This window comes from Etheostoma cragini, chromosome 9 (genome assembly GCF_013103735.1).
Source record: "Etheostoma cragini isolate CJK2018 chromosome 9, CSU_Ecrag_1.0, whole genome shotgun sequence".
Lineage (NCBI taxonomy): Eukaryota > Metazoa > Chordata > Actinopteri > Perciformes > Percidae > Etheostoma > Etheostoma cragini.
Genome location: NC_048415.1, coordinates 13,180,980 through 13,206,499, shown reverse-complemented (window position 1 = coordinate 13,206,499; position 25,520 = coordinate 13,180,980). Strand labels below are relative to the sequence as shown.

General features: G+C 38.6%; 3 protein-coding genes across 5 annotated transcripts; 1 reads left to right on the top strand and 2 right to left on the bottom strand.

The window, feature by feature from the left end:
• Positions 1–551: 551 nt before the first annotated feature.
• Positions 552–5,368, top strand: uox (urate oxidase). The gene is made up of 8 exons (XM_034881966.1): positions 552–764; positions 1,710–1,922; positions 3,010–3,126; positions 3,385–3,463; positions 4,148–4,334; positions 4,556–4,679; positions 4,923–5,006; positions 5,090–5,368. Exons 1-8 carry the CDS (start codon positions 744–746, stop codon positions 5,162–5,164), a joined length of 900 nt encoding a protein of 299 aa, XP_034737857.1. The 5' UTR covers positions 552–743; the 3' UTR covers positions 5,165–5,368.
• samd13 (sterile alpha motif domain containing 13) lies at positions 5,368–8,527 on the bottom strand. The gene is made up of 5 exons (XM_034881984.1): positions 8,324–8,527; positions 7,831–7,954; positions 6,610–6,652; positions 6,382–6,493; positions 5,368–6,293 (listed from the first exon to the last, which is right to left on the bottom strand). The coding sequence occupies exons 2-5, from the start codon at positions 7,856–7,858 to the stop codon at positions 6,150–6,152; spliced, it is 327 nt and encodes a 108-aa protein (XP_034737875.1). The 5' UTR covers positions 7,859–7,954; positions 8,324–8,527; the 3' UTR covers positions 5,368–6,149.
• A 71-nt stretch (positions 8,528–8,598) lies between these two features.
• On the bottom strand, positions 8,599–25,192 carry prkacba (protein kinase, cAMP-dependent, catalytic, beta a). 3 transcript variants are annotated; one of them, XM_034881954.1, is made up of 11 exons: positions 24,841–25,192; positions 19,838–19,846; positions 19,070–19,131; positions 18,601–18,729; positions 17,185–17,283; positions 16,761–16,843; positions 16,230–16,356; positions 15,882–15,977; positions 12,800–12,922; positions 12,421–12,585; positions 8,599–11,967 (listed from the first exon to the last, which is right to left on the bottom strand). In XM_034881954.1, the coding sequence occupies exons 1-11, from the start codon at positions 24,884–24,886 to the stop codon at positions 11,842–11,844; spliced, it is 1,065 nt and encodes a 354-aa protein (XP_034737845.1). In that variant the 5' UTR covers positions 24,887–25,192; the 3' UTR covers positions 8,599–11,841. The 3 variants fall into 3 exon arrangements, with proteins under 3 accessions (XP_034737845.1, XP_034737846.1, XP_034737844.1); XM_034881955.1 differs by lacking the exon at positions 19,838–19,846; XM_034881953.1 differs by lacking the exons at positions 19,838–19,846; positions 24,841–25,192 and adding an exon at positions 20,684–21,084.
• Between the last annotated feature and the right edge of the window lie 328 nt (positions 25,193–25,520).

The following is a 25,520-nucleotide window of genomic DNA, read 5'->3' as shown; positions in this document are numbered from 1 at the left end:
TTTGGTGTTAGGCCCAGTCTATTTTTTCAACATATTTCTCTTTTCGGGAAGAGCATTTATATATATCTTACAGCTAAACATGGTGGAAAATCCAGCTATCAAGAGAATAGCAACCTCATCATGGTCCACTATAAACTCAAAACTATTTCTGCAATTACTTATATGCATCAACATCTGCCAAACAAGTGGCAACCCAAAATATTTTCTTATTACTGACTTACAACTTATCAATGGGAAATAAAGTATTTATTAAGTGTCAAGTATTTATTTCTGTGCAGGATGAATTAGCTATTCAGTAACTCAATACAAACCTGACTGACTGGAGCTATGGACAGTTTTCCACACCACAGAGTGGAGAGTACAGTGAGAAAACAGGTGCTTTAGAATCCAACATAACAAAAAGACCTGTTTATTTATTTATTTATTTATTATTCAGACATGTACTTTGGGTTCTCTCTGTGATCCTAAATAAAGAAAGAGTGTGTTTGTGTGTTTGTGTGTCACTTTGTATGCCTGAAGGTGTAACCACAAACACACACACACACGCACATGCACGCGCACACACACACGCACACACTGTAACAGGTAAAACGGGTAGAACTTGGCCAAACAGGACTTCCAATAGCTAAATAAAGTGCAAAGGTGGCACCACCTACTCTACAAAATCCTCCTCAATCGGTGGAGACACCTCTGGCTGAAGGAATAGGGTAGACAGACAGCAGGTAAAGAAAAAGGAAGATACCATGGCAACTCCTTCAGATCAGGTAACCATTTATCATGTCTTACAAACCTTCGGTCAGCGATCAGGCAAAACTTTGGTGTCTTATCCTTTAGACTAATCAATACATTTTGATGTTCACATTATGACGCTGACTCAATCATGTTTCTTTCACCTAACAAACTAAGCCAAACTAAGGTCTGTTTTGTAGAAAAATGAAATGGAGATGCTAATCCATGCTTTAATCAACCTTTGGTAATTCTCTTTTTACCTGCATTTATAAATCTCCCTTACGTTTACAAACTGTATATTTTGTCAGCTGAATAACTTTATAAATTTATTTGACTGTGTGTGATTTCATTTCATTTGATTTTTTGACTGTGATGCACTTTGTGACTGGCGTCTATGAAAGGTGCTATATTAAGAAACTGTGCTTGCTTGCACATAAAAAAAACTAAAAAACCTAAACATTTTATTTTTTAACTATAAGAGGATACCTTACCGTAAATAAGTCAGCACTGGACTTATCTCCTTTTCGAGGTGAACGACCACAGGGTCAACTGTGGTCCGCCAAACAAACTTTAAAAAAAATTCTAAATCATCATTATATTGCCACCTTACAATACATTACAGGCATTAATACAGCAACCAATCAGGGACATTAAATGATGTTAGTAGATGTATCACTCATAGAAAATTCTGCAAAGTTAATAGCTATTTGTCAAAGGTAACAGATAAACCTAAAGGAAGAAAAGTGCTGAATAAATATCCCAGGGCTTATGCACACAGGTGACAGACAGTACAAACAGACTGAATACCAAACTCCAAAAGTTAAGACAAAGAGAATGCTAAACAATGCATCCATCAAATAAAGGCATTGCACAATTTAAAATACCCACTAAATATATACTTATGGCACAAAACACCTGTTTACATCAATGGCAACTGCTGAACTGCTACATGTCAGTAATATGTCCATTTGTGTGTGCAGAATGTGGAGTTTGTGCGAACGGGCTACGGCAAGAACACAGTGAAGGTGCTGGTGATCAGGAGAGAGGGCAGCCATCACTTCATCATCGAGCTGAAAGCTGACGTGGAGCTCACACTTAATTCGCAGAAGGATTATCTAACTGGAGACAACTCAGACATCATCCCCACCGACACCATCAAGAACACTGTCCATGCCCTGGCCAAGCTTAAGGGGGTAGGTCCCCATCCTCGACACTGTACATTACACCTCGTCCACTTTCTACTCATTGCAACACTTCTATCTCTCCAATGACAACAATGTCTATATATAGAGAGCAATGGAGGGCAGTCAGGACCCAAAGGATGTTAGAGACCTGACTGTCGACTCTTCAAGTGAAATTAATTGTATAATAAGTCATCATTATGTTGCAAACTTATTTAAAAAAAACTAACTGATTCATGACGCAATGCTAATGAGATAGAGATAGGGTTGGATTGCTGTCATAATTTATTGATATAAAAGTTCAAACCCCTGATTGTGGATTTTATATAAATAGGCTTTTACAGGCCAACAGTTCTTCTCTGGCAAGTGGGGAAAAAATCTTAACAGGATGCATTCATTAAGGTCATGTAACATGATATGTAACAACGACCATTAAGGACTATTAAGTAGATTGGAAGCCAGTGTATGGAGGCTAGAACATGAGTTATACGGCCAAACATTCACGGCCCTTCAGAATTTGTGTTTTCAACAAGCTGGAGCATTTCAACAACAGAGAAGGATATTACAGTAGTCAAGTAGAGTAATGCTTACATAGAAGTTAAGACAGAAAAACTGTGCTGTGACCTTTGTTTCACAGGGCCGAAGATTGGCATATTGGCTTTATTTACATTCAGGGGACAAGTTCTTCATCTTCTAATTTTATACAACTACATGCAGCTACATTGAAGTCTGAGGTGAAGAGAAATTCAGCATTTATGAAAACATGCTGTTCTTGTATATTCCCTTATTGCGCCTTTTAAAAGTTAATTTTTGTATACTAAATGCATTTCATGTATACACTTTTTAACATTAAAGGGATCCTTCTTTGTTAACCCGGGAGACTCCTATTACGGTCATTCTTTTACCTCTCTATACTGACACAAGTGATCCCTGGCAACCTGCAGCCCAAACACTGACTCAAACAAAAACAAGGGTTAACAAACCCTATTGAAATGTTTGTCAAATTAGGACTTGTGTTTAAGTCTGCATGTCCTTTATGTAGAGATTTTTTGGAAATGGTTAACTTGCTCTGCTTTTCATGCTATACTCATCTGTTCAGGTCAAGACCATTGAGCAGTTTTCTATGGACATCTGTCTTCATTTCCTGACCTCCTTCAACCATGTGCTGAGGGCCAAAGTTTACATGGAGGAGGCTCCATGGAGAAGGTTGGAGAAGGTAAAACACAGGGTTCAGTGATCAGTCCTAGACACCAGAGTTGGCCTTTTTCATGACATATGTTCCTTGACATACATCGTCATAAATGGGAAAAGCACAAGTGAAACAAATACTAAAGAGCCTTTTTCACACTCGTGCTTTTCCTGCTAGGATAAATCAGTCTGCCATGTCTGTCCATCATTGAAACTATCTAAGAAACACCATGGATTCTGTACCACTTAAATTCACCCAGTTTGTCATTGTCATTTGTTTTCTCAGAATGGGGTAGAGCATGTTCATGCATTTATCTATAGCCCAGAAGCATGTCGCTTCTGTGATGTTGAACATAATCTCAATGGTAAGCTGCACCACACACACACTAACACACACACACACACACACACACACACACACACACACACACACACACACACACACACACACACACACACACACACACACACACACACACACACACACACACACACACACAATGCATTCCCTAGCCCCTCACCCTTACCCTAACCATAACCTAATTGTAACCCTAATCCTAAAACAAAGTCCTAACCTTCAAACAGCTCTTTAAAGTTGTGGGGTCCAGCATTTTGGCCCAACAAAGCTGTCCAGACCCCATAAGTATACTGTATTCCTGGTTTTTGTACCCGATGATTGTAGTTAAAAAAGAAAACACACACAAACACACAGTCACTGTAGTTGAAAAGAGATTTGTTTGTATGTGTTTTTTGTGCTTTTAAGAGGGGTTAAAAATCTCCTAGGAACTGGAACGAGATCAAATGTCTTATAGCTCCTCTTTGATTTAAATGTGGTGTTAATAGTATTGACTGAGGGATTAAAACTATAGCTAAGCCATGGGCATTTCTGCATATCATTGATGCTGACAACAGGCTTGTCGTGGCCTCTTAGGTCATTTTGTGCTTTATAATCTAGTTTGAGGCCTTTTGTCACGTGTCTTTTCTGTGCAACTGTAAAAACTGTTCCTAATGTTTCGGATTCCTGCATACTCACCAACTCTGTGCTCCAGGCATCCCGATAATTCACAGTGGGGTGAAGAACATGACAGTGCTAAAAACTACCCAGTCTGGTTTTGAGGGTTTCCATCAAGACCGCTTCACAACTCTGAAAGAGACGAAGGACAGGTGTTTCTGCACCTCTGTCTATGCTAGGTGGCGCTACAACAAGAGTCATGGTATTGACTTTGATGCTGCATGGTAATTATCTGTGAAAAGACACTGCATTCACTTAACATTTCAGTCGTAGGTATCCATAACGGAGTCTATCAGTTTATCTTCCAGAGGAAAACATTTTTTGAGTTCTGAACATAAAAAAGAAGAAACACCTCTGTTCAAATGAATGAGACGTATATTTTAAAAACCTAGAAGTGAAAATACACTTTCTACATCTAATGATCATCACATCAACGCCCTCATAGGAAGTGTGTGAAGGAGACGATTATTGAGAAGTTTGCTGGCCCCTACGACTGTGGAGAGTTCTCACCCTCTGTGCAGAAGACCCTTTATGAAACCCAGGTTCTGGCCCTGCATAGAGTTCCTGAGGTAAATCAACATTTTAGATCCTACGATTTACATCATATCTCCAGGTAAAATCTGTTTAAAGGAAATAAAACTAAACAAAAAAACGATGCACATACCGAACTGTCAGCCACACACACGTCTTTGCAAATACTCTATGGCTCATTACTTTTGCACACACATTTACGCGTTAAAAGTTTATATTATGCAACATGCAAATTAAGCTCATTCAGAAAAACTAAGGCTGCTAAGTATTTTTTTTTTTAGGTTGATGAAATAGAGATAGTCATGCCCAACCAGCATTACATCACCATAGACATGACAAAAATGGGCCTCGCCAACAAAGATGAAGTAAGTTCTGTTATTACAACTACCTACAAGTTTTTTTTGTTATGAAATGATTTGGTTACTGACCAGTATTTTTCCTTTCACAGGTTCTTCTTGCCTTGGATAACCCTGCGGGCAACATCACAGGGACAGTGCGCAGGAAACTGCAAGCCAAGCTGTGAAGGCACCAACACGTTCAGGAAATGCTGCAATCTATCAATCTGAATAAGTTACTGAACAGAAAAGTAAATCTAATAACGTGTCAAAAATCTAGAAAACAAAAGTCAGAATTACACTACACTACAACTCAAGATTTCCTCAAATATGAAGCATTGTCCTTTTGATGTAATTAAATAAAATTAAATAAATGAAGGAATTAATAAACTTATTTTGTGAGAAAAGAGCACCATTTATTGCAAGTCTTTGATTCAGAAATTCAAACTCCAGTGTTATGTTGCACATATACATTGGTCATACACACTTCAATACAGTTGTCTTTGCAATAATTCCGAAAGCACCACAGGTAGGAACATAAGAATATATACACATAAATATTTTGATATCAAAAGCCTCTGGCCTAGATAAGGTGTGCAGGGACAATGAGGGTTTTGGGTTGGCTCTTTTTGTCTGGGATAACAAAATGCTTCATCGTTACATGCTAATAATGTTTCATGGACTCGGCTGCACAGTTTAGAGCATAAAAACTGATTTTAGGGCAAATGTATGCACCAGAATCATTCATTTTCTGCATGTATCAAAGTGTTCAGGTACGACAACATACACTGTTTTAAACTATATATAATCTTATATACAAATACTTTTTTTTTTAAACCAACATAGGTTAGTTAACTTTGCACACAAACACACATATACGTACACTCTTAAATGTGTACACAGCCACGCACAGTATTAACCCCAAATTTCCTTCTTTTAAATAAAACACACAAAAGTAAAATATCTCAAGCAGCAGAAATAAGTACAGCTGAAAGGGTAAACGGCTGATTGAAATCCATGTGCAACCCGTTTTTCTGGGTCCACACTTATAAAAACATACAGCATTCAAATCCTGTTAAGGTGCCACGGTGGCCAGAGGAGTCTTTGTGAAGTGGCAGCTAACCTGGGGTCTCCTGACACGATGATTGTCATTGTTTGGGACGGCCCGCGGTGCTACGAGGCGTTGTTCTTCAGGTGTTGAGTTTGCAGCGGCTTCACGTGATACTCATAGATTTTCAGTGCAGGGCCGAGCTTTATTGACAGCCCTGTCAGGACATCGTTACGGGTCATCAGAAGCAGGGACTTGCCATCAATTTCCTGTCAGGTGAAGAGAGAAATATTTGACTTACATCCTCGTTTGTTTTCATCATGTGACGGGAATTTTGAGCAGGTAGAGTACTCCAACCTGATCCTGGAAAGCTGTGGCTTGCTCCTCAAACCCTGTTGCTTTGAAGTAATTGACGACATCGGCGACCCCCCAGTTGGCAGGGTCCGGCAGCTGGCCGTTCTCCACTGAGCTGTGGGGTCACAGTAAATGCATTCATCTTGATGTGCATGCACACTTAACTTCAACAGTTCCATGTTCTTCCAAATCTTTGACTTAAAAATGTCCTTTACTTGTTGTAAACAATACCTTTTGGTGTCAACGGAGCCATTTGCCTTGTCTTCCATGCCGGCTAAAAAAGAAAAGAAAAAAAAAGAAAAGGAGAATAGATTTAAAAAAAAAAAATAATAATATATAAAATCATATTCATTCTGGAACTACAGTGGCCGACAACTCAGCAAACCTTTGACTACCTTTTGTCAAAGGTTCAAAGCTCCAGGAAAAGCTAGTAAGTAGACCTTGACTTAAGATGAACAGTTAAACTAAACTACAATTTCCAACCTCCATATATTTGTATATTCTTGTTAATTGAAACTATGACACCATTTGAGTAAAATATTCAAATTCAAGAGTTCAATAGTTTTCAATGGTTTCTGCATCATTTCTTTTACACATATTTCTGTCTCAAGAAACCTTTAAAGAGATGAAACGATATGGCAATAATAAATTAGACAATCAACAGAAAACAAGAGGACAGATAATCGATGTAAACGGTTAAGTCAATTATCAAGCAAAAAAGCTAAATATTGCCTGGTTTCGGCTGAGGATTTTAAGTGAGGATTTGCTGTTTTTTCTGTTTAAATTAATTGTAAACTGAACATCTTTTGTCAGACAAAACACGCCATCTTGGACATTTTACGATATTGTCGAACGTTTAAAACACTAAATTATTAAGCTTTTTTTAATTGCATCAAACCATTGATAAAACTGTTTATCAGTTGCTGCCCTACAAAACAGACAATATATCATGTAGCAACTTAAAACAAATGGTCTCACTATTCCCCACAAATTGTACAATAAATAACTTCATAGACAGGAAAAAACTTTTTTTCCGTAGGTTTTACACAAGCACGAAATACACGTGCATGTGTATGCTGCAGTTGCTTGCTTTAGCAGTTTAAGTAAAATATTCAAATTCCAATACATGTAATTTAAGTGTTGCGCATCATTTTACACATATCTTACTGTCAGACTGGCGTGTTTGGTATCTTTTAAAAAGTGAGTTAATTTAGTTAAGTTTAAACTGCTTGGTGTCACAAAACATGAGTTCATGATGAAGCTACCAACTGAGGGGCTAATTTACAGCAGTAATTTAACTTGTCTTATGAGTCTTTAGAACACGAACCGTGGTTTATTTCAAAGAGAAGCCATGTTATGGTTGGACTACTGGTGATTAAGGAAGCCTGTGCTGTCATTGAGTTTTAATGTACAAAGTGATTTAGCCATATAGCTGGTAAGTAAGTCTCTTACGATCTGTAACGTTGCAGTAATTTTTCATCAGATGTCTTCTCGAGGAGAACTTAGCTAATGGGTTGAAAGCTCAAACACCATTATTGTTTCTCTTTCGCAGTCTGGCATTCACTGGATGTCTTCACTGCAATAACAGTTAAATAGTATAGTTGTTAGAACAGTAAGAAAAAAATGTATGACCAAAATATAGCTAAAGACCAGATGCAGTTTGTGAAAAATGACGACCCAAAACTCACGTTGTTAAAGTTAGCTGGATAAAAATAGCAAAATAACGTTAACGTTATTTACAACGTGAATTGCCTTAATTGACACATACATAAATAACGTTTTAAAAAAGCAATTAAGTACGGCAAAATATAGAAATAACGTGCGCGAAATGACGACAGCTAATATTTAATTGCTGCTTCTTCGTATTTCGTATTAAGCTAGCTAACGTTAACAGTGATAGCTAGTTACGTTAGCTGGGTTAGCTAATACAAAATGTAACAGTTACCTTATTAAAGATAATTCCTGTTTGACGACCACAATTTGTCCGAGCTATACGCGTACTTTGGATAACAAAAAGTGATCTATTCACTAAGATATATTGCACATTAATAAAAGGCGATATCCATCTAATAAAATCAATATTTAATAGAGACAACTAGCCCTTCTTCATCGGTTTAACTTCCTTCGCCCACGGCAGCAGAGAATCATGGGAAGTGTAGTTTTTCTTAGTGTTAACCACCTGCAATAGCAATATTTATACTCACATTGAATACAAAAAAGTTTTAATAAAAAGAATTTATTATAGTGACATATCTTTACATAAAATCTGCTACAGCAAAGTATATTCCCCTTGCAAACAAGTAAATATGGGTGAGAAAAACGTGTTAGCTTTCTTAATTTTTATGTGCAAAAAATCCCACAAACGAAATACAGACACCATTTCAGATAGTCTAATTGATCCCATACTGACATGTGTGACTAGCTACGAAGAACTCAAATTGATTGAAAAGTGCCATCATTTACATCAAATATGACAAACATTACACACATGGGGGACAAATGACACATAGGAAGAGCTGTGGAATTCCTTCACCTTTTTTATGGGAAGATTTACACACAGGCAGTTTGGATTGAAACATGCAAAATTACCAGTTTTTTATTTTTATTTATTTTTTAAAGTTTGTCCAAATAAAAAAAAGTTGGATTCTGCAATTACATTCTGTTCAACCTTCAAACTGGAAAATAATGTTGGATCCCCTTAAATAAAGTTATTATCCTATAAAATCAAACAAAAAAGGTTAAGAGAAAGAAGAAAATAACTTACATGAAATGCCTACAACTTTAAATAGGCCTAAGAGGCATCGATGTTTGACTGTTGTAAATATTTTCATTTCTATAAATTTTTTATTTCTTGGAAGGGCATACAAAGGAAAAAAAACTGTTGCAAATAAATAATTCAATATATTCACTGATTCTAACACTTTTGAAAAAAATGGTCGGGGGTCTCCTTATATATAATAAAAACTATTCAAGTTTAAACATTTAAAATGTAATTTCATAAGACCACTCTAATATAAATAAAAATTGCATAAAAAAAACTTGTGCCATTTGAAATGAAATCAGGGCTGAATAAAATGTCACATTGTGTGCTCAATATATTAAAAAAAAGTTTAAATTCAGGCATAACCAATATCAATATTGAGTATCAGTACCTTAAAAAAAAAAACATTCAGTCACCAAACCTTTTTCACATTTGGTTGTCTAAGATTGTTGAACTTGATTAAATTGCATTGTTCTCATCTACAAACCCTTGAGCACCATTTCAAATAATGATCAAAACTTCAGAATACTTAAGAGGCTTTAAATTGAAAGACTGTCAATGCATTATTCTTTCCAACAAGATGTGAAATGTAAAACTTTGATTTCCCCACAACCCTGAGTGTCCGACCTACAAAAATGACCTCAAACTCTAACCTCCCCGTAGACGGCAGAGACAAACTTCCCTCGAGGGAATCAAAGGATCACAGAAGCCATCAAGTCTTTTCTGACATCTGGAAGTTCAACAAGTGGACACCTTGGCCTTGTAGGTATTGAACCTTTGACATACAGATACTACGATCACCTGTTATATACACATCGACCTGTCACGCCAGTGAGGAGTTTGCGGAGGCAGGGACTACATTTCAGCAGCAAGGACAGGCTATGTGTCAGAATTCACATGAAATTAATGGCGCTCAGTATAGAAAATCCCTCATAAAACCTATATTTTTCTTGAGGGGAGAAAATATGTATTAAATATGGGTAGACAATAACTTAACAGGAGTGATTTACAATGACAAAAGTAAAATGTTCTTCAAAAGTCAGACTCTCAACCTTATTCCATTTGAAAATTTGTAACAAGATGCATTTTTCGTTCTCTAACTTACCTGACTCAGCCTGAGCAATGTTGCAAGGAAGAACGAGCAAATATTGCTCCATCACAGTGTACAAATTGATTTAAACATGATTCAAAAAGACTACAAGCTATGGTTGAGGTAAGTATATGTTTCAACCAAGTGGTGACCAAGATGAATTAATACATTTAGGGTACTTCAATTATCTGTTATCATTTCCATGGTTTAGTTTTGCTTCCGTGGGATTATGCAGAGGAATATGTCACTCAGATAAAAATTGCCTATCTAATGCATCAATGTACCACGCTATGAAACAATTTAAAGGTAACAAAACACAACAAAAAAGATGCTAACACTTAAGGGCACTATAACCTTGATGTGACACTGAAGTACAAACGTAACAAACATGCAAAAGTAAAAATCTAAAAAACCCAAACATGGCAGTTACACAATGCTTCCGAGTGCTCTGCTAAAGCACGATTCAAAAACAAAATCAAAAAGCAACCCTGATTGCAAAATATGTCTATGTGGCCAACACTGCTATGCATTCACAAAAACAAACTTTCAAGAAGATCTAACAGACTGACCTTACAACCATTGAAAAATGCCATGTAAATGCACTTCATACATTTCTGGCCCTACCAAAGACGGATGACCTGTTTTGTGGAGTGATGTTCTCAAACCACTTCAGTTTCCATTTCTTTTGTTACATACATAGTTGTACCTGAAAAAAATATCATCTCATTCCTATCTTTTAATACTACACCTAGTCTGAGGTGTGACCAGATATGTATAAAACAATGCTACAAGTAAATGAATACAGCACTGATTGACAAGCTTCTGCTCCATAATAACACTTGTCACTGTAATCCATCTCTTCAAAAGCTGAATGCCTAAAACTCAGAAACTTCAAGAAGTCATCAGTGTTGCTTTCCTTTCACTTAACACCAGTTTCTTTTTTGTCAAATTTTGGTCATGCTTTCACAAGTGAAACAAGCATCTGAAAATCTAATGTCCCATAAACGTATATTTTAATATGCACAATACACGTTTGTAGGTCTTAAGGACACCAGACTGATGAATAAAAGGATAATGGTAAAGTCTTCATGATTTACGAATAATAAATGAAACCCTAAAACACACTCAGGTGTGGGACAGACGACAGATAACTGGCAGAACTTAAGTTCATGTCATGTTAGAAAATCCAACCTTCTATTTTCCCAAATCTTAAATTACAATATGTGCAATGCCAGCTAATACAATCAATCACTCTTTGTGCCATTCAAAAATGGACATAATATCAGTTGTCATGTTGCTTTTTAAATAATAATTTGATTTGAAATGAGGTGGAGGGAGGCTATTTAAAAGTGACAAACGTGAAAAACAAGATGAGAACGTGGTCTTGTATTTTTGTGTTGCAGCACAAGGACTGTCTGCATAATGTGCCTGTGTATAGGTTAGTGCTAACTGCACGCAGGATCATGGCAAGAAGGACCTCATTCAGCTGTGTGGAATGAAGGAACGAGGCGTTTTTGTTTTGAACACGTGACGGCCTCAGTTCCACCTCAACTCTCAGGAGAGTGCAAATATACCAAAACATGTGAGCCCTGATGGGACTCTGGCCCACTCACTAGAAATCAGCAAACTCTTTTGCACACTTTTCTGTTTGTGAGACATGAATGTCCTCCTCTTCGTAGTCGTCAAAGTTACTTGTGTCTCCAGGGCCTCTGCACTTTGGCATGAAGGGGGCTTCAACCTAAGAACACAGAAGAAAAAAAGGAATTGTTTTCTGATGTTTCATTTAAATATGCCAAACAAGGACTGGTGTTTAAAATACTTGTGCTTATTATTAATAACCATTGAATAATTTGATAAATGTCTGCGTTCTTTAATATGTCAGATATCTAGGAAATGCTTTGATCAACTGGTTGCAAATTGATATTCTTTACAAATGTCTTAATTGGTGGTATAATTCACTCGCAATTACAATATACATGAGGCAAAATAGTGCCTATCACTGTGTAATCTCTCATTGCTGCTAACAGAGAATGTGTTGGTTTGCCTGATGACTTTAGGGGGGCACCTCTTAACCATCATCTCATGACAGAGTCACTTTATGGTGACCATTATTTTGGTAAGTATATTAAGAACTAAATGTCAATGTCATTACATGTTTACAGAATTATGTTACAACACAAAGAATACATACCTTTCTCTCGTAGATGGCGATCCAGTCTGTTGTGGAAAACCACTTGTGATTTTTGATGTCATTCACACCATTCTTCAGGTTACCAAATCTCTTTGTCAGGTCTACCTGGAGCAGGTTTCTAAGCAGATCCTTCAGGTCAGAGCTAAAGTGAGAGGGAAATCGTACCTAAAGAAGCAAAAAGGGAGCTCTGGATTACAAAGATACCTGTGCTGTTCACATATTTAACATAACATGCTTGGTAATACATAAAGAGAAACAAGAAACACTGGAGAAACAATGGCAATAGCAAGTTGATACTTGTGGTTGAAAGGCAAGCAGAGGCATGACAATGTCTCAGAATATTTAAACTAAGACTTAGCGTGTGACTTTCTCTCCATACCTTGCCAGACACAATCTTTTCGTAGATCTGGATAGGCTGATCAGCAAAAAAGGGAGGGTAACCCGCAGCCATTTCATAGACAAGGACTCCAAGTGCCCACCAGTCCACAGCTTTGTTGTAGCCCTGGAAGAGTCAGAAACAGAATCTGTAGGTTGGTGTCTTGGCTCAACCTTAACTATGCAAAACTACCTTGGATAATGACTGGTAATGACAGCCAGACAGGCTTGAGACGCAAAGAGCAGTCAGACATACAGTACAAGTGACACATTTCTTGTGTTGGCTCTGTACTTAACTTCCATTTGTGGGATTTTACATTTAGGTTGCTTTCACATCTGAGCAGTTTGGTCCGTTTTAACCAAACCCCAGAGCATTCCGTGAGATAGTCCGGAGTGAAAGCTCATTCATACTCTGATGTGGACCAAAGCCCAAACTCTCGTCCGCTTGAAAATGGGGGTCTGATGGTGAGAACGCGTCCCGTCCCAAATACAGGAAGTGAACCAAAAGACTATTTTCTAGCTTGAAATTTTAACCTTGCACACAGACTTTTTTTTTTTTTTTTTACAGACTTTTGCACAATTTAAAGGACGATCCATAACCAAGATGTGGTGGCAATCTGTCCACAAATAATGCCACTGGATGAAATCAGAAGCCCTTTCCAGGTCTAGCAGGTGCAAATAATGAGGTCCGCCGTCGTTGTACGTTTAATCCTTTATTGTACAAAATTTTTAGGTAAAAGCACATACAAATAGACTGACTTGAATGATTAAAAGCCGAGAACGACGACATCTAAAACCATTACTCTCACACAGCTGAGGTTGAAAAACTGTGTGGCATCCCGGACGTAGATTCCCTTTCCCCCTTACCTGTGATTCCCTTTCTAATCTCCAATTAGCACGCACAAACAGGTGCGCACCAGGTGACGTAACAACCACTCATTCACGCAGACCTACCGCGCACACACGCACACGCACACACAATCGTATATTTCCAAATTGGCCATTACACACCGCCCCTAAGTGTTACTTTATAATAACATAACAATTTCCCACATTAGTAATGGAGCCAATGACAAAATCAATTAATAATGTCCATAGTGCAAGTGTGCATTTTAAGTCAATAATGTTCATGTCCAGTAAGTATTCATGGAGTAGGTAACCCCAAGGTAGAGATTTCTGCTATATAAAAGCCTTAATCAGCCTCCTCCAGCTGTTGCAGTAGAAATGCCACCATCTCCCAGTGCTTTTTTGATTTTTCTTAGCTTTAGATTTGAAGGATTTGTCCAAGGCTGGGGAGTACAGATCATCATAATAATCATAAATTGTCAGTTTGTGTTCATTGGGTTGCATCTCCCCCCTGATCTCTGTTCTTCTCCCGTGGGTCTTCCTCACTCTCTGATGCATCTCCAAACTCGTCTCTGTACTGAGCCTCTATCTGCTGCAGCTCCTTCTCAAGCTCAGACATGGCTGCCCAGCTTTGCTCCTTGTACTCCTCTGCCAGCTGGGCCTGTCTGAGCCCCTGCTCTCGCCTCAGCTCCTCCACCTTCTTTCTCTTCTCAGCGTTCTGCTCCTCCACGGGCTTCCTGTGGGCCAGCACACGCCGGCCCTGCTTGCGAACAAAAGCCACACGTTGACGTACAAGCTCGTTGCTCTCCTTTTGAGCCTTTTCTCTGGACTTCTTGTTCTCCTTTTTCTTCTCTTTTTTCTTCTTCTCATTTCCACTGTTACATTCAGCTGAACTGTTCATGATTGTTGTAAAGTTAAGATCTTCTCTGGAAATGTCTGGCTTGTCATCTGCTAACTTCTCGTTGAAGTCGTGGTTAAATTGCTTTACCGGTTATTCCTGACCATATATCTCGCTTGTCGTTTGTGTGACAACACATCATAATCTTTCTCTCATCAGGGTCCGCCCTCTCCTTTGTCAGTTGCTCATATTGTTGTAGGGCTGCAACTACTGATTATTTTTATAATCGATTAATCTGTTGAATATTTTCTCGATTAATTGATTAGTTGTTTGGTCTATAAAATTTCAACTAAATCGTGAAAAATGTAGTGCAATGTTTCCCAAAAGCCCAAGATGACGTCCTCACATGTCTGGTTTTGTCCACAACTCAAAGATATATTAAGTCACAGCCATGTCAGAGAAGAGAGAAGAAACTATGAAATATTCACATTTAAGAAGCTGGAATCAAAGAATTTTTTACTTTTGTCTTAAAAAATGACTCAATCAGACTACTTGAATATCAAAATAGTAGGCGATTAATTTAAAAGTTGACAACTAATCAATGAATCTATGGAGCTCTATATTGTTGTAAAATACTAGAAACACTAAAGCAAAACGAGAAAACACAAGACATGATACATTTATTGTTGCTCCATTATTTCTGAGACCAGGTGTCAGAGAGGTTCACTCAGATATTCTGTCGTATAAACGAGTGGCCGTTTCGACCTCATGACATTTGCTTACAGAAATGTGGTGCGTTCTGCAGTCTGAACGCAAACTGGTCCAAATGAAAAATGCAACAATGTTGCAACTCCCCCCCCCCCCAAAAATCGCACTGAGCCTACCAAACTATAGGTGTGAAAGTGCCCTTACATCATATGACTGGTGTAGTTATTGTATCCCCTTATCACCCAATTTAAGGGCAAAAAGTATTTGGACAACTTAGCAAGATCCTTTGTTTTCGGCTTGGTTTGTCTATTTGTGATTTGTTTGTTAGTCTGTCAGCAAGAGAATGGACAAACCACTGGCTATATTATCATGAAACTTGGTGGAAGAGTGAAGTATGGGCTAAGGAAGAACCCATTACATTTTGGAGCAGATCCGAATCACAGGGTAGATACACACATTATTGTTTCATTGCTGTCTTGAATTGTTACTTTCATTAACAATGCAAGATAGAGCATTTGTGCTGCACTCATGGGGTGTCGGAAAAAAGAGTTTACACATTTTGGGCATGATCTGAGCTCTTCATGTACCCTTCTAGTTCCATCAGAAATTCAATGCCCTTGAGTTACGATTTTAATACGTACTACCTGTATTGTAATAAAGTGTCTGAGGGCTGTATTGGATATGGAGGGATTACCTTGCTGAGGATGATCTCTGGAGCCAGGTACTCAGGAGTTCCACACAATGTCCAGGTCCTGCCTTTCACTCTTTTGGCAAAGCCAAAGTCTGTGACCTGAAGAAAGAACAATAGGAGCATGATAAGAAAAGTAACTACGTAAGGGAAAAGTTAACATGTACTAAACTTCAGACTCAACAGAAGCCTACATCTGTTTATCAGGTTGTTGTTTTATTTGCTTGGCTCAAACCGACTAAATGTGTTAATTTGCTTTTTTGTATTATCTGTCTTTAGACAAAACTTACTCAAAGACGGATACCTTTCCATTCAGTTTACTTTTCTCTTATAAACTTTACATAGATTATGTACCTGGATATACCCATGTTGATCTATGAGCAGGTTTTCAGGCTTCAGGTCTCTGTAGATGAGGTCTAAGGAGTGAAGGTACTCAAAGGTGAGTACTATCTGAGCTGCATAAAATCTTGCATGATTTTCACTGAAAGAAGGGAGGGTGGACAGTCAGACATTGGAGCAATATATAAACTAGGGTTGTGCCAAAAAAAAAGAAAAAAAATTGATTCACATTCATGAATCAATTCAAGCTCTTTTTTAAAAAATTGAGAATTGTTTTTTAATCCAAAATCAATTTTGAATTGAATTGTGAGGCTAAAAATCAATACTGAATTGAATCATGACATTTTCTGAATTGTGCACCTCTAATATGAACACTTATGAGTGAAGGGTAACTCAATTATTCATCGGATAGCCACCTCAAAATGCTCTCTGTCTCAAACTCTCCTATCCATGACATTGTCGGGCAACAGTGCGGGAAGTAAAAACTGTACAGCGATTAGTAGATGATACAGCACTCAAAATAAAATAATTAAATGTACACTATACCTGAACCTTCCGATACGTCTAAGGTGCGAGAACATCTCTCCACCGGGCACATACTCCATCACCATGTAGAGGTTTGAGTTGTCCTGTTAATCAAAACAAGAAACCTATAAGCAGGGGCATATCAACTGATCACATGATACTAAGTGCTCTTCAGGCAATGATAGAAAACATCCCAATTAGAGTAAATGATGCTGCGTTACGGGGGGAGTCTACTCTATTGCGGTTGTTTTTGTTCATAAAAATGTAGTTGGCTTGTTATTTAGAGATGAATTGTACCAACAGTAGCACTGTAACAGGTGAACATTTAAGATCTGTTATGTCAGCATTAGGATTCCTTAGTAAAAAAAAATATATATAAAAACTCTGATAATGTGGTAACCATGTAGTTGGTTACCAGCAGATTGTAGTTGGTGCCAGCGAATACCTTGAAAGCGTACTCCAATCTGACGAGGAAAGGGAAAGAGACAGCCTGTAGTATTCGCTTCTCATTTAGTGTGTGTTCTATCTGCTTCAATTTCACCACCTGAAAAAAAGGGCACAATATTAGAACTAACGTATTTCTAGCATAGCATGTTCCTGATAATTGAGTATGTGTGCCTGTTATACAATTTCCAGAATTCAACGTAAAGCAAAGCCAACACACCCAAAGGTTTTATCAGGATTTCTTAGAGCTATGCCTGATTAAAACGTTAATGCACAAAGATGTTTTAGCACAATTCTGACTTTATGACTTTTTTTTTTTACGTGTCTGTCCTCCTCTCCAGCCAGCTGCTGTCTTCCATTCATTTCAGTAAAGTGTGAAAAACAACTTGCACAGACTTAAAGCTTAACCCATCCGAGTTAACATCATGTTCTGTTTCATTTTCGTCAGGTACAGCATGGTTCAAGAGCAATTTATTTAAAACGTCTACCAGTGTAGTACATTCATGAGTTAGTGGGAAGCTCGGACATACTGTACAAGACTTAAAAGTCAAGCATTCAATGCCAGCATTGCCTCCACAAGCCATATTGTCAAGAAAAATCAAAGTCAGGAGACGAACAATAAGCAAATAGCAGTCATCACGAAAAGAAATGCCCTAATTTGCTAGGTCCTTGGTTTAAAAAGACTGTCAGACCTGAACTCAATCCACAGTTTCAACTGCATTACCAAACACCTGGCCATGACAGGTAGTGTGATCAATTACCTTCTGTATCGCAAGCAAGTCTCTGCAAATTAATTTGCGTACTGTACTGAAATATTCAAATGTTAAACAATGGCTTCCTCTAAGACAGTGAAAACAAATTCACAAACCTGTAAATGCATGGCATGCTTTGGGAAATAGTCAACAGCAATGTGAAATGTACATTATTAGTAGTAGCATGTGGGATACAAAAATGCAAAAACAGACAATCCTTTTAAGAGCCCTGTGATGAACTAATAAAAGGGTAACATACAGGTGTGAAGAAGAAAGGTGAGCAGAAATACATGTAATAGGTCTTTCAGCAATACAGCTTAAACCTAAAAGTCAGACAGATTTGACCTCCTAAGTCAACTGTGTGAAATTCAAGGTAACAGTGCTACATGAGCAATGCACTGAGGACACGCTAACCTCCTCCTATGACTCTCACATCAGTATTTAAAGATTGAAACTCTCATGTGAAGTGCCTCTGAGGTTTTCAACGATAACATGCTGGCAGTGCATGAGAGGAAGCGTTCCATTTCCTTTTAAGAGGTGCACGGCATTTATGTAGTTACAGCATTCGTCAAGCACGCAGGAGTTTGCTTTTCACAGACGACCCTGCTCTACCCCGAGTTCTTATTGAGATGGGTAAACAGGTTTTTTTAAGAGCATACACTTACTTTTTGTTTGTCCAAGATCTTCATGGCGTAGAACTGATTTGTTTCTTTATGTTTGACAAGCATAACTCGACCGAATGAGCCAGTGCCCAGAGTCTTGAACCTATCAAAGTCATCCAGGCCAGTTGTGCTCTGAGGAAACATTATCATTGATAGTGAAGACAGCTAACTAATGTTTGGACTGTTTACATTTCTGCTTGTAAGTTTGGTGTAATTACCATTCTGATAGATGCATCTTGTAGGACATTTTTCCTTTATTAAGCTCAGAGTACCGACTTAGGTACCGAATTTCTTTACAGTAAAAGCCTCTTAATAGCATACTACAATTATGCAATCAGCTAGCTTTTAGACCAATCAGATCTGAACCAGGAAGTAGCTAGCTACTATCACACACAATATCTGTCATTTTAAATCTACAAAGTGAGTTAAGGGAAATTTAGAGTTTGAATTCTATTCACATGGTAAGACTTACCTGTGGTGGACACTCCCATTTCCTTAAAAAATCTTCTTTGGCTTTAGCTAAGAACTCTTTCACTAAAAAAAAAAGAGACAGAAGTTTTGATTTCACAATTTGCAATTTGGTACTCACACAAGGTCAGTTAGCATGTTGAGGGAAATAAACTGGAAATAGGAAAATGAACAAAGTCTGTTCACATGTTTGAGAATAAAAAAATACATTTTTAAGGTCAGGCAAATGTCAAGTACTGGGGATGCAGGACTACAGTACTAAAAAAATTCCTCTTTAACAAAACTCAAAACCACACGTCAAAGCAGGAAGTTTTAATTAATAAAGTGATGCAAAGAGCTAAAGTGGACTACAGAATTGGCCAAATCAAAGACAAGCCATTCTGCATCCCTTTCAGGAGTAGGTGGGAGTAAAGGGGCAGGGGCAGCAATACTGGGCAGAGAAGAGAAAATGCACAACATAACTGAGGAGGCTACAGTGCAGGCATTAGAAAGACAGTGCATTGTGAAAGTCAAAGCAGACATGAGATGTCCAAAGTCACAGAGTCGTGGCAGCTAACTAATGTCTAGTAGGTGGTGCACTTGGTATGCTGTCGCTGATTGAGATGCATACCTGGCATTGAAGAACTATGTAGAAACTGTATGTTAACAGACTGTCCTAATTAACCTCAATCTTAGTAATATTTAGATGTTGCATAATGCAAGCCTGGTAGGCCTAAACCGCAGCTTAAAACCTCTCTGTGACTTAGGATGGCTCATGGAAAAATGAGCATACCAAAAGTCTCTACAGTTCACCAAGGGTTTGCAGGAACATTCACCCACATGGATGGAAATGAAGGAGAAGAGAAAGAGAGGAAGAAACATTTATGAAGTGCATAAAACAAGAACATTTTGAGATTCAAGTGGTTTAAATGCAACACACAACAAAATGACAGTGAAAAAGAAGAGGCAAGGCATCCCTGTGATCAAAGTTAATCCTGATTCAAATACTCTACATAGAAACAAGAAGATTATTTGGGTTGGAAGACTTATTTATGTCTATGAAAACTGTAGGTTAAAGCAACAGTCAAGGGATTTTAGTTCTTTGCAATTAAGCAATAAGTTGAAGTGGGTTTCATTCTTCTCAGTAGGTAGTCTTTATCTAAGTCTAATATTTAGGAGGGTTTCACTATCCTATACCGAATAAAATACTGTTACCTAAAAACATCTGTTAAATAGACTACAAAACAACAGTGGTTGAAAATGCATTATAAAAAGCACACAGAAAACACATTTCATACTTGCCAAACAGTACTCAAAAATGCAGGAAAGAGATAATAAGATGATGCAAGCACCACAAAGCTGCTTTTACTGTTGACTCTGGTGGATCAAGAATGTGTGCAAGTTTTAGGAGACCTAACAAAATAATGGACAACAGTTTACATGAAAAAAAAAAAAATTAAAGGTTGAAAAGACATTTATGGCACAATACGGCCCTTGGTTCATTTCATAAGCTTCATCTAAATCCGTTTTCTTACAAACAAGACTTAACTCAAGACGACTCAAGCTGAGACTCGTCCTGCTCGGAGCTGCAGACGGTGGCAGACATATTTTAAGTGTAAAAGCAACACGCCCCACTTACTGAATTTATCCCACATGATGGTGAACTCAGAAATAAGAGGCCCCTCACTCTCTTGTCCTCTCTGCTCTTGGCTACTCTTACGACATCTGTGGAAAAGGCGGCTGGCGAAGGATTGGTCCTTTCCCTGGGCCATTTTGAGACAAATGTCTTGATGGGCGAGTCAACTAACTTTTTTCCAACTGAAGACCAATGACTGATACGAACTTCCTGTATGCAGCCGAGTTTGCTGCAATGCTTGGTTAACCACAAAAAAATAAGCTTCCTGTTCAAGTAATCTGCATCAGTTCAACGGCCAACTGCATATCTACTTTTTCTACAGGGTGTGGAAAACACATTAGTCTCCAATGCAAATGGTGACGTTGTTTAGAAAAAGGTATACAAAGTACGCAAAGTACACAAAATGGCCAGCCTCTAAAGGTTATGTCAAAAACATTGCAAAGCTGTAGTGCATTCAGAGTGCTGATAAGGAAACTGTAACGCCCACTGACTGACTAAGAGAAAAGTTATCTCCAGGTTATCGTGCTCTCTGGTGGTAAAGTGTAACAATGCAGTTCTTCAATGAGCTTTCCCCTCTGCTTAAAATCACTCTAAGGATGTGACCCTCAAGTGTACTAGAAACGTAGGTTTGTTGTGGAGTTACAGTAGTTTGGTCCCCTCTGGATAATCAAATGTCTAAAATGAAAATAAAATCACCAATAACCAATAATATGTTTCTGTAGCTTGCGTAAGTGTTATTTTACACAACCCTTAACGCCTCCCTGCAGAAACTACAGGTGGCTTGAGTCACAAGGCTGTGAGACAGTCTAGATGGACTACTGCCAATCAGAAAGCAGGTCAACATCAGTACTCTCCGGAAAGAAGGCCGTATGGTCCGGACCAATAACCAATACATTATTGAGAAATATTGACTTTTGACGGAGCGTTTCTATTTTAACCCGTGCAGCCTTTCTAGCAATAATGGTACTGGTTTAGCAATCTGGCACGGCCTAGGAAACACACAGACCAATAGTGGTAAATCATGTCGTGTGATGCTACTCAGACAATCAAATCTGTGCGTTCCGATAACCACTGCAACTCGAGCGAGATACACACACAGGGAGATGTATGTCTCATATGTTCAGAGACTCTCGCAATCTAAAAGCCCAATATGATCGATCTGGCAGAATCATTACACATTCATTCACTGCCCAACAACGTGCGGACAAATGGTTCCTTAAAGTGGCTTGGATTTTGGGTCAACATAACAAAAACATTTACTGTTGAAGGGGGAGGCAAGGAGCGCATCAGTGCGGTAGCTGACACCTTACTTGAGGGAAAACAAAAAGAAAATATTAACCCAGGATGTGCTGGCTCAGCTTGATTAAGGAATTCACAAGGCACCATGCATAGGCTTAGCTGTAGATGAGTCCACTGATGTGTCTGACAGTGCTCAGCTGTTAGTTTTTGTAAGGTTCTTCAACAAGGACAAGGAAGAGTTCTGTGAAGACCTGTTGGGTGTCACATCCCTTCAGACCAGTACAGGAGAGGACATCTACCTGGCCATAAAGGAAATGTTAATGAAGAGGGCAATGGAGCTAAATCAAGTGGTTTTAAGAACCACAGATGGAGCCCCAGCCTAGTGCCATGGTAGGGAGAGAGAGAGGAGCTGTGGCAAGAATGAAAGAGGACAATCCTCAGCCCATCGCTTACCATTGCATTATTCATCCATCGGTCCTGTGCTCCACCCTGTCAGACAAGTATGCGGAGGTGATGAACACAATAATGAGAATATTAAACTTTCTCAGAGCATTCTCTTCCCATCAGCATCGCATGCTCAGGGAATTCCTCAGAGAAGTTAAAGCAATTGCTGATGACCTTCTGCTACACAACAATGTAAGATGGCTCAGCAAAGGTAGGGTGTGCGCTTTCGGTCCATCTGAGGGGAAATCACACCTTTGTTGGCACAGCTGAACAGCCAGAAGGCAACAACATTTTCTCTCTTTTTGGAGAATGACAAGAAGATGGATATTGTGGCATTTTTGGTTGATATCACTTTACACCTGAATGAACTGAATTTAAAGCTACAGGGCAAGGACAATGTAGTTTGTGACGTGATGACAGCTGTCTGCTCCTTTCAGATGAAACTTGCGTTGTTTAGGGAAGACTTGCAGGGAGACTGTGCACACTTCCCAACAGCGAAGGAACAGGTTGAGGGTGAGAGAGAGAGAGAGAGAGAGATGTGTCTTCTTTTGTTGACAAGCCGATTGTAAACTTCAGCAAGCGTTTTGACATCTTCAGCCTCGGACAGCAGCTCACCCTGTTCATTCAGAACCCAATCCTTATCACAGATGTCAGGGGTTCTCAAAGGAAGTCACACAGCTCTTCAAGTGGGCAAATTCTGGGCCTCTCCAGATGCAACTGGTCGATCGCCACGCCTGCCACTGCCAATGTGGCCTTGAAAGAGCATTTTGGAAAAAATGATCCTGCCACTTTCTGGCTTTAAATGGTCTCAAAGACCGCTTTCCCAGGTCTGAGGAAAGTAGCCAGGTACATCTTTACCATGTTTGGCTACACATACAACTGTGAGGAAGCTTTCTCCACAATGAACATTATTAAATGTAAATATCAATCCAGGCTCACCAGTAAGCACCTACACATGTGCATGAGAATGACCCTGACACCATTCCAGCCCAGATTTAAAATCCTGGCAGGACAAGCAAGGGCTCACTTCTCTCACTAAGCAAGATAAAGTGGGAAAGTGGGATATAAAAGCGAAAGAAAGAGAAGAGGAGGGGGTAAAGATGTTGAGATTATAAAATGTGTTTAAACTTAAGATGTGAAAGGGAGTTAACTAAAAAGTAAAAGGGAAACTCAAGCTATACTTTTATTTCATTTTAATAAAATGAAGCACTTTATTTTGAGATGCACATTTTCTCTGTTGTGTTTTATAAATATATAATTTATTTTTAAATGCAGTCTTTATTTTATTTAAATTGATAATGTATTATTAGAGTACTTTATTATTTATGATCCCTACAGTTCAATATATAAACTGAGTAATATTGTTGAAATATTATTGAATTGTACTTTTTATTTATTTGACAGTCGTTTGTTGATGAGGCTACTTACATATTTCCATACAACTATCAAGCTGTGGCACTGAATGATAACGTAAGTTAGTCATTGTGATGATCCGGACCTTTGCTTGACAAAATCTTCTCTAATTGGACCTCTTAGAATTTTAGTTGAATACCCCTGGTTTAGTGGATTAGTTTGGTCATTACTGACAAATGCATACTAAACACAAGAGAGTGCCCTCTGGCTACTGCTCTCAAGTGATTGATGGAGCTCTTCAGATTGAAAAATTGCTTTTCAACAAATGCAATTTGACTAGGACGGAAGCTACCTTTCCTTGATTTTATAGCATCAACACAACACTGCAAGTGACTTTAACCTGAGGAATAACATTTTAAATTACAATAAAGAGGTGACTTGTCACATCAGTGTTAACCAGGTTAGATAGAAAATGTTGTGGGCCACTTTACAGCCCCAGACACCAGAACACTTGTTTATTCTAAGTAGTTCATTCTACTTGTTTAACCACATCAGCAGACATAGTCAACTTGTCTGTGTTCAGGTACCTGTTGTTGGTAGTGACTAGGCCTTGTACTGCAGCTTTAGTAGAAACCAATGTTTGCTGATGTTATCTGGCTCCTGGCAGCTGATATCAGCTCTGGAATGTAAATATGGTGCCTTGATGGCTTCACTTAACGTTACACGTCACAGTGTGACATAAGAACATCTTTTTCATTTCGCTTAGTTAAGGATCTCTCTTTGCATTCACTGTTGTGGTAAACCTCCAACTGGATGGCGAGGACCTCTGTCATCTGCACAAGTGTCACGTTCAGTAATTAGCTGGCTGCATCATCTGGGGCACTGTTTCCAACTGAGATAATCAAACAGACACCATTACGAGGAAGCCAACGCACACCTTGTAAACTACCGTACCAAAGATGGTTCTTCTCTGCAGCCCATATTATTACTGCTACTGTCTGCTAACACTGGACAACAACTGTTAAAGGCTGCTCTCCGCAGACGTTATGATAAACAAACTCACGCTAAACAATTGCTAACCTTAGATAGCTAATAGACTAGCTGGATGGTTTTCAGGTACTTACCGCTTTCTTGCTCATTGCCTTTCTTGGCAGTTGCTGCGTTTCCCATCGTAGAAAGACAGGGCGATGCACAGCTGGCTAGGAGCGATGATGGTGGCGGTTAGCTAACAGGGTCCTCCGTTAGCTTGCTAACAAATTTCAGCTTTTAGCTTGTGCTAGCTGGTTGGCTAACAACAACATCAATGTCTTCTCTTTGTGCACAGAACCTCGACGTGCTTTGCTAACCGCCCTGTTGGTCTTTATTTACAATGTCCTTTGTCGTTCAAGTATGCCTCCGTTGGAATGAAAACATGATCCAGACTTTTCACCTCTGCCTGCTGTCGTTTTGTGCTGCGTTCAAGTCATATGGGAATACCCACTGAACAGACTTGGTGGGTGAAATGCTGCTTTTAAAAGCCGATCGGAAATCGTAGCTTTCTTGGGCTTTTATTTTAATTATGTTTAATCGGTTTTCTTTCCTTTTATTTTATGTAGCCTCTATATGTGACTAGATGTTTGTCATGTGTATGTATAGCCCATATATACAATAAATATGTGTGTGTGTCTGTGTGTGGATATATATATACTATATGCAGGATATATATACCTGTGTGTGTAATCATAATTACATGCTGTATATATTGTTTTCTTCTGTTTATTTGACTTCAAGGGTTTCAATATGTGTCCCAACTTGTGTGTGTGTA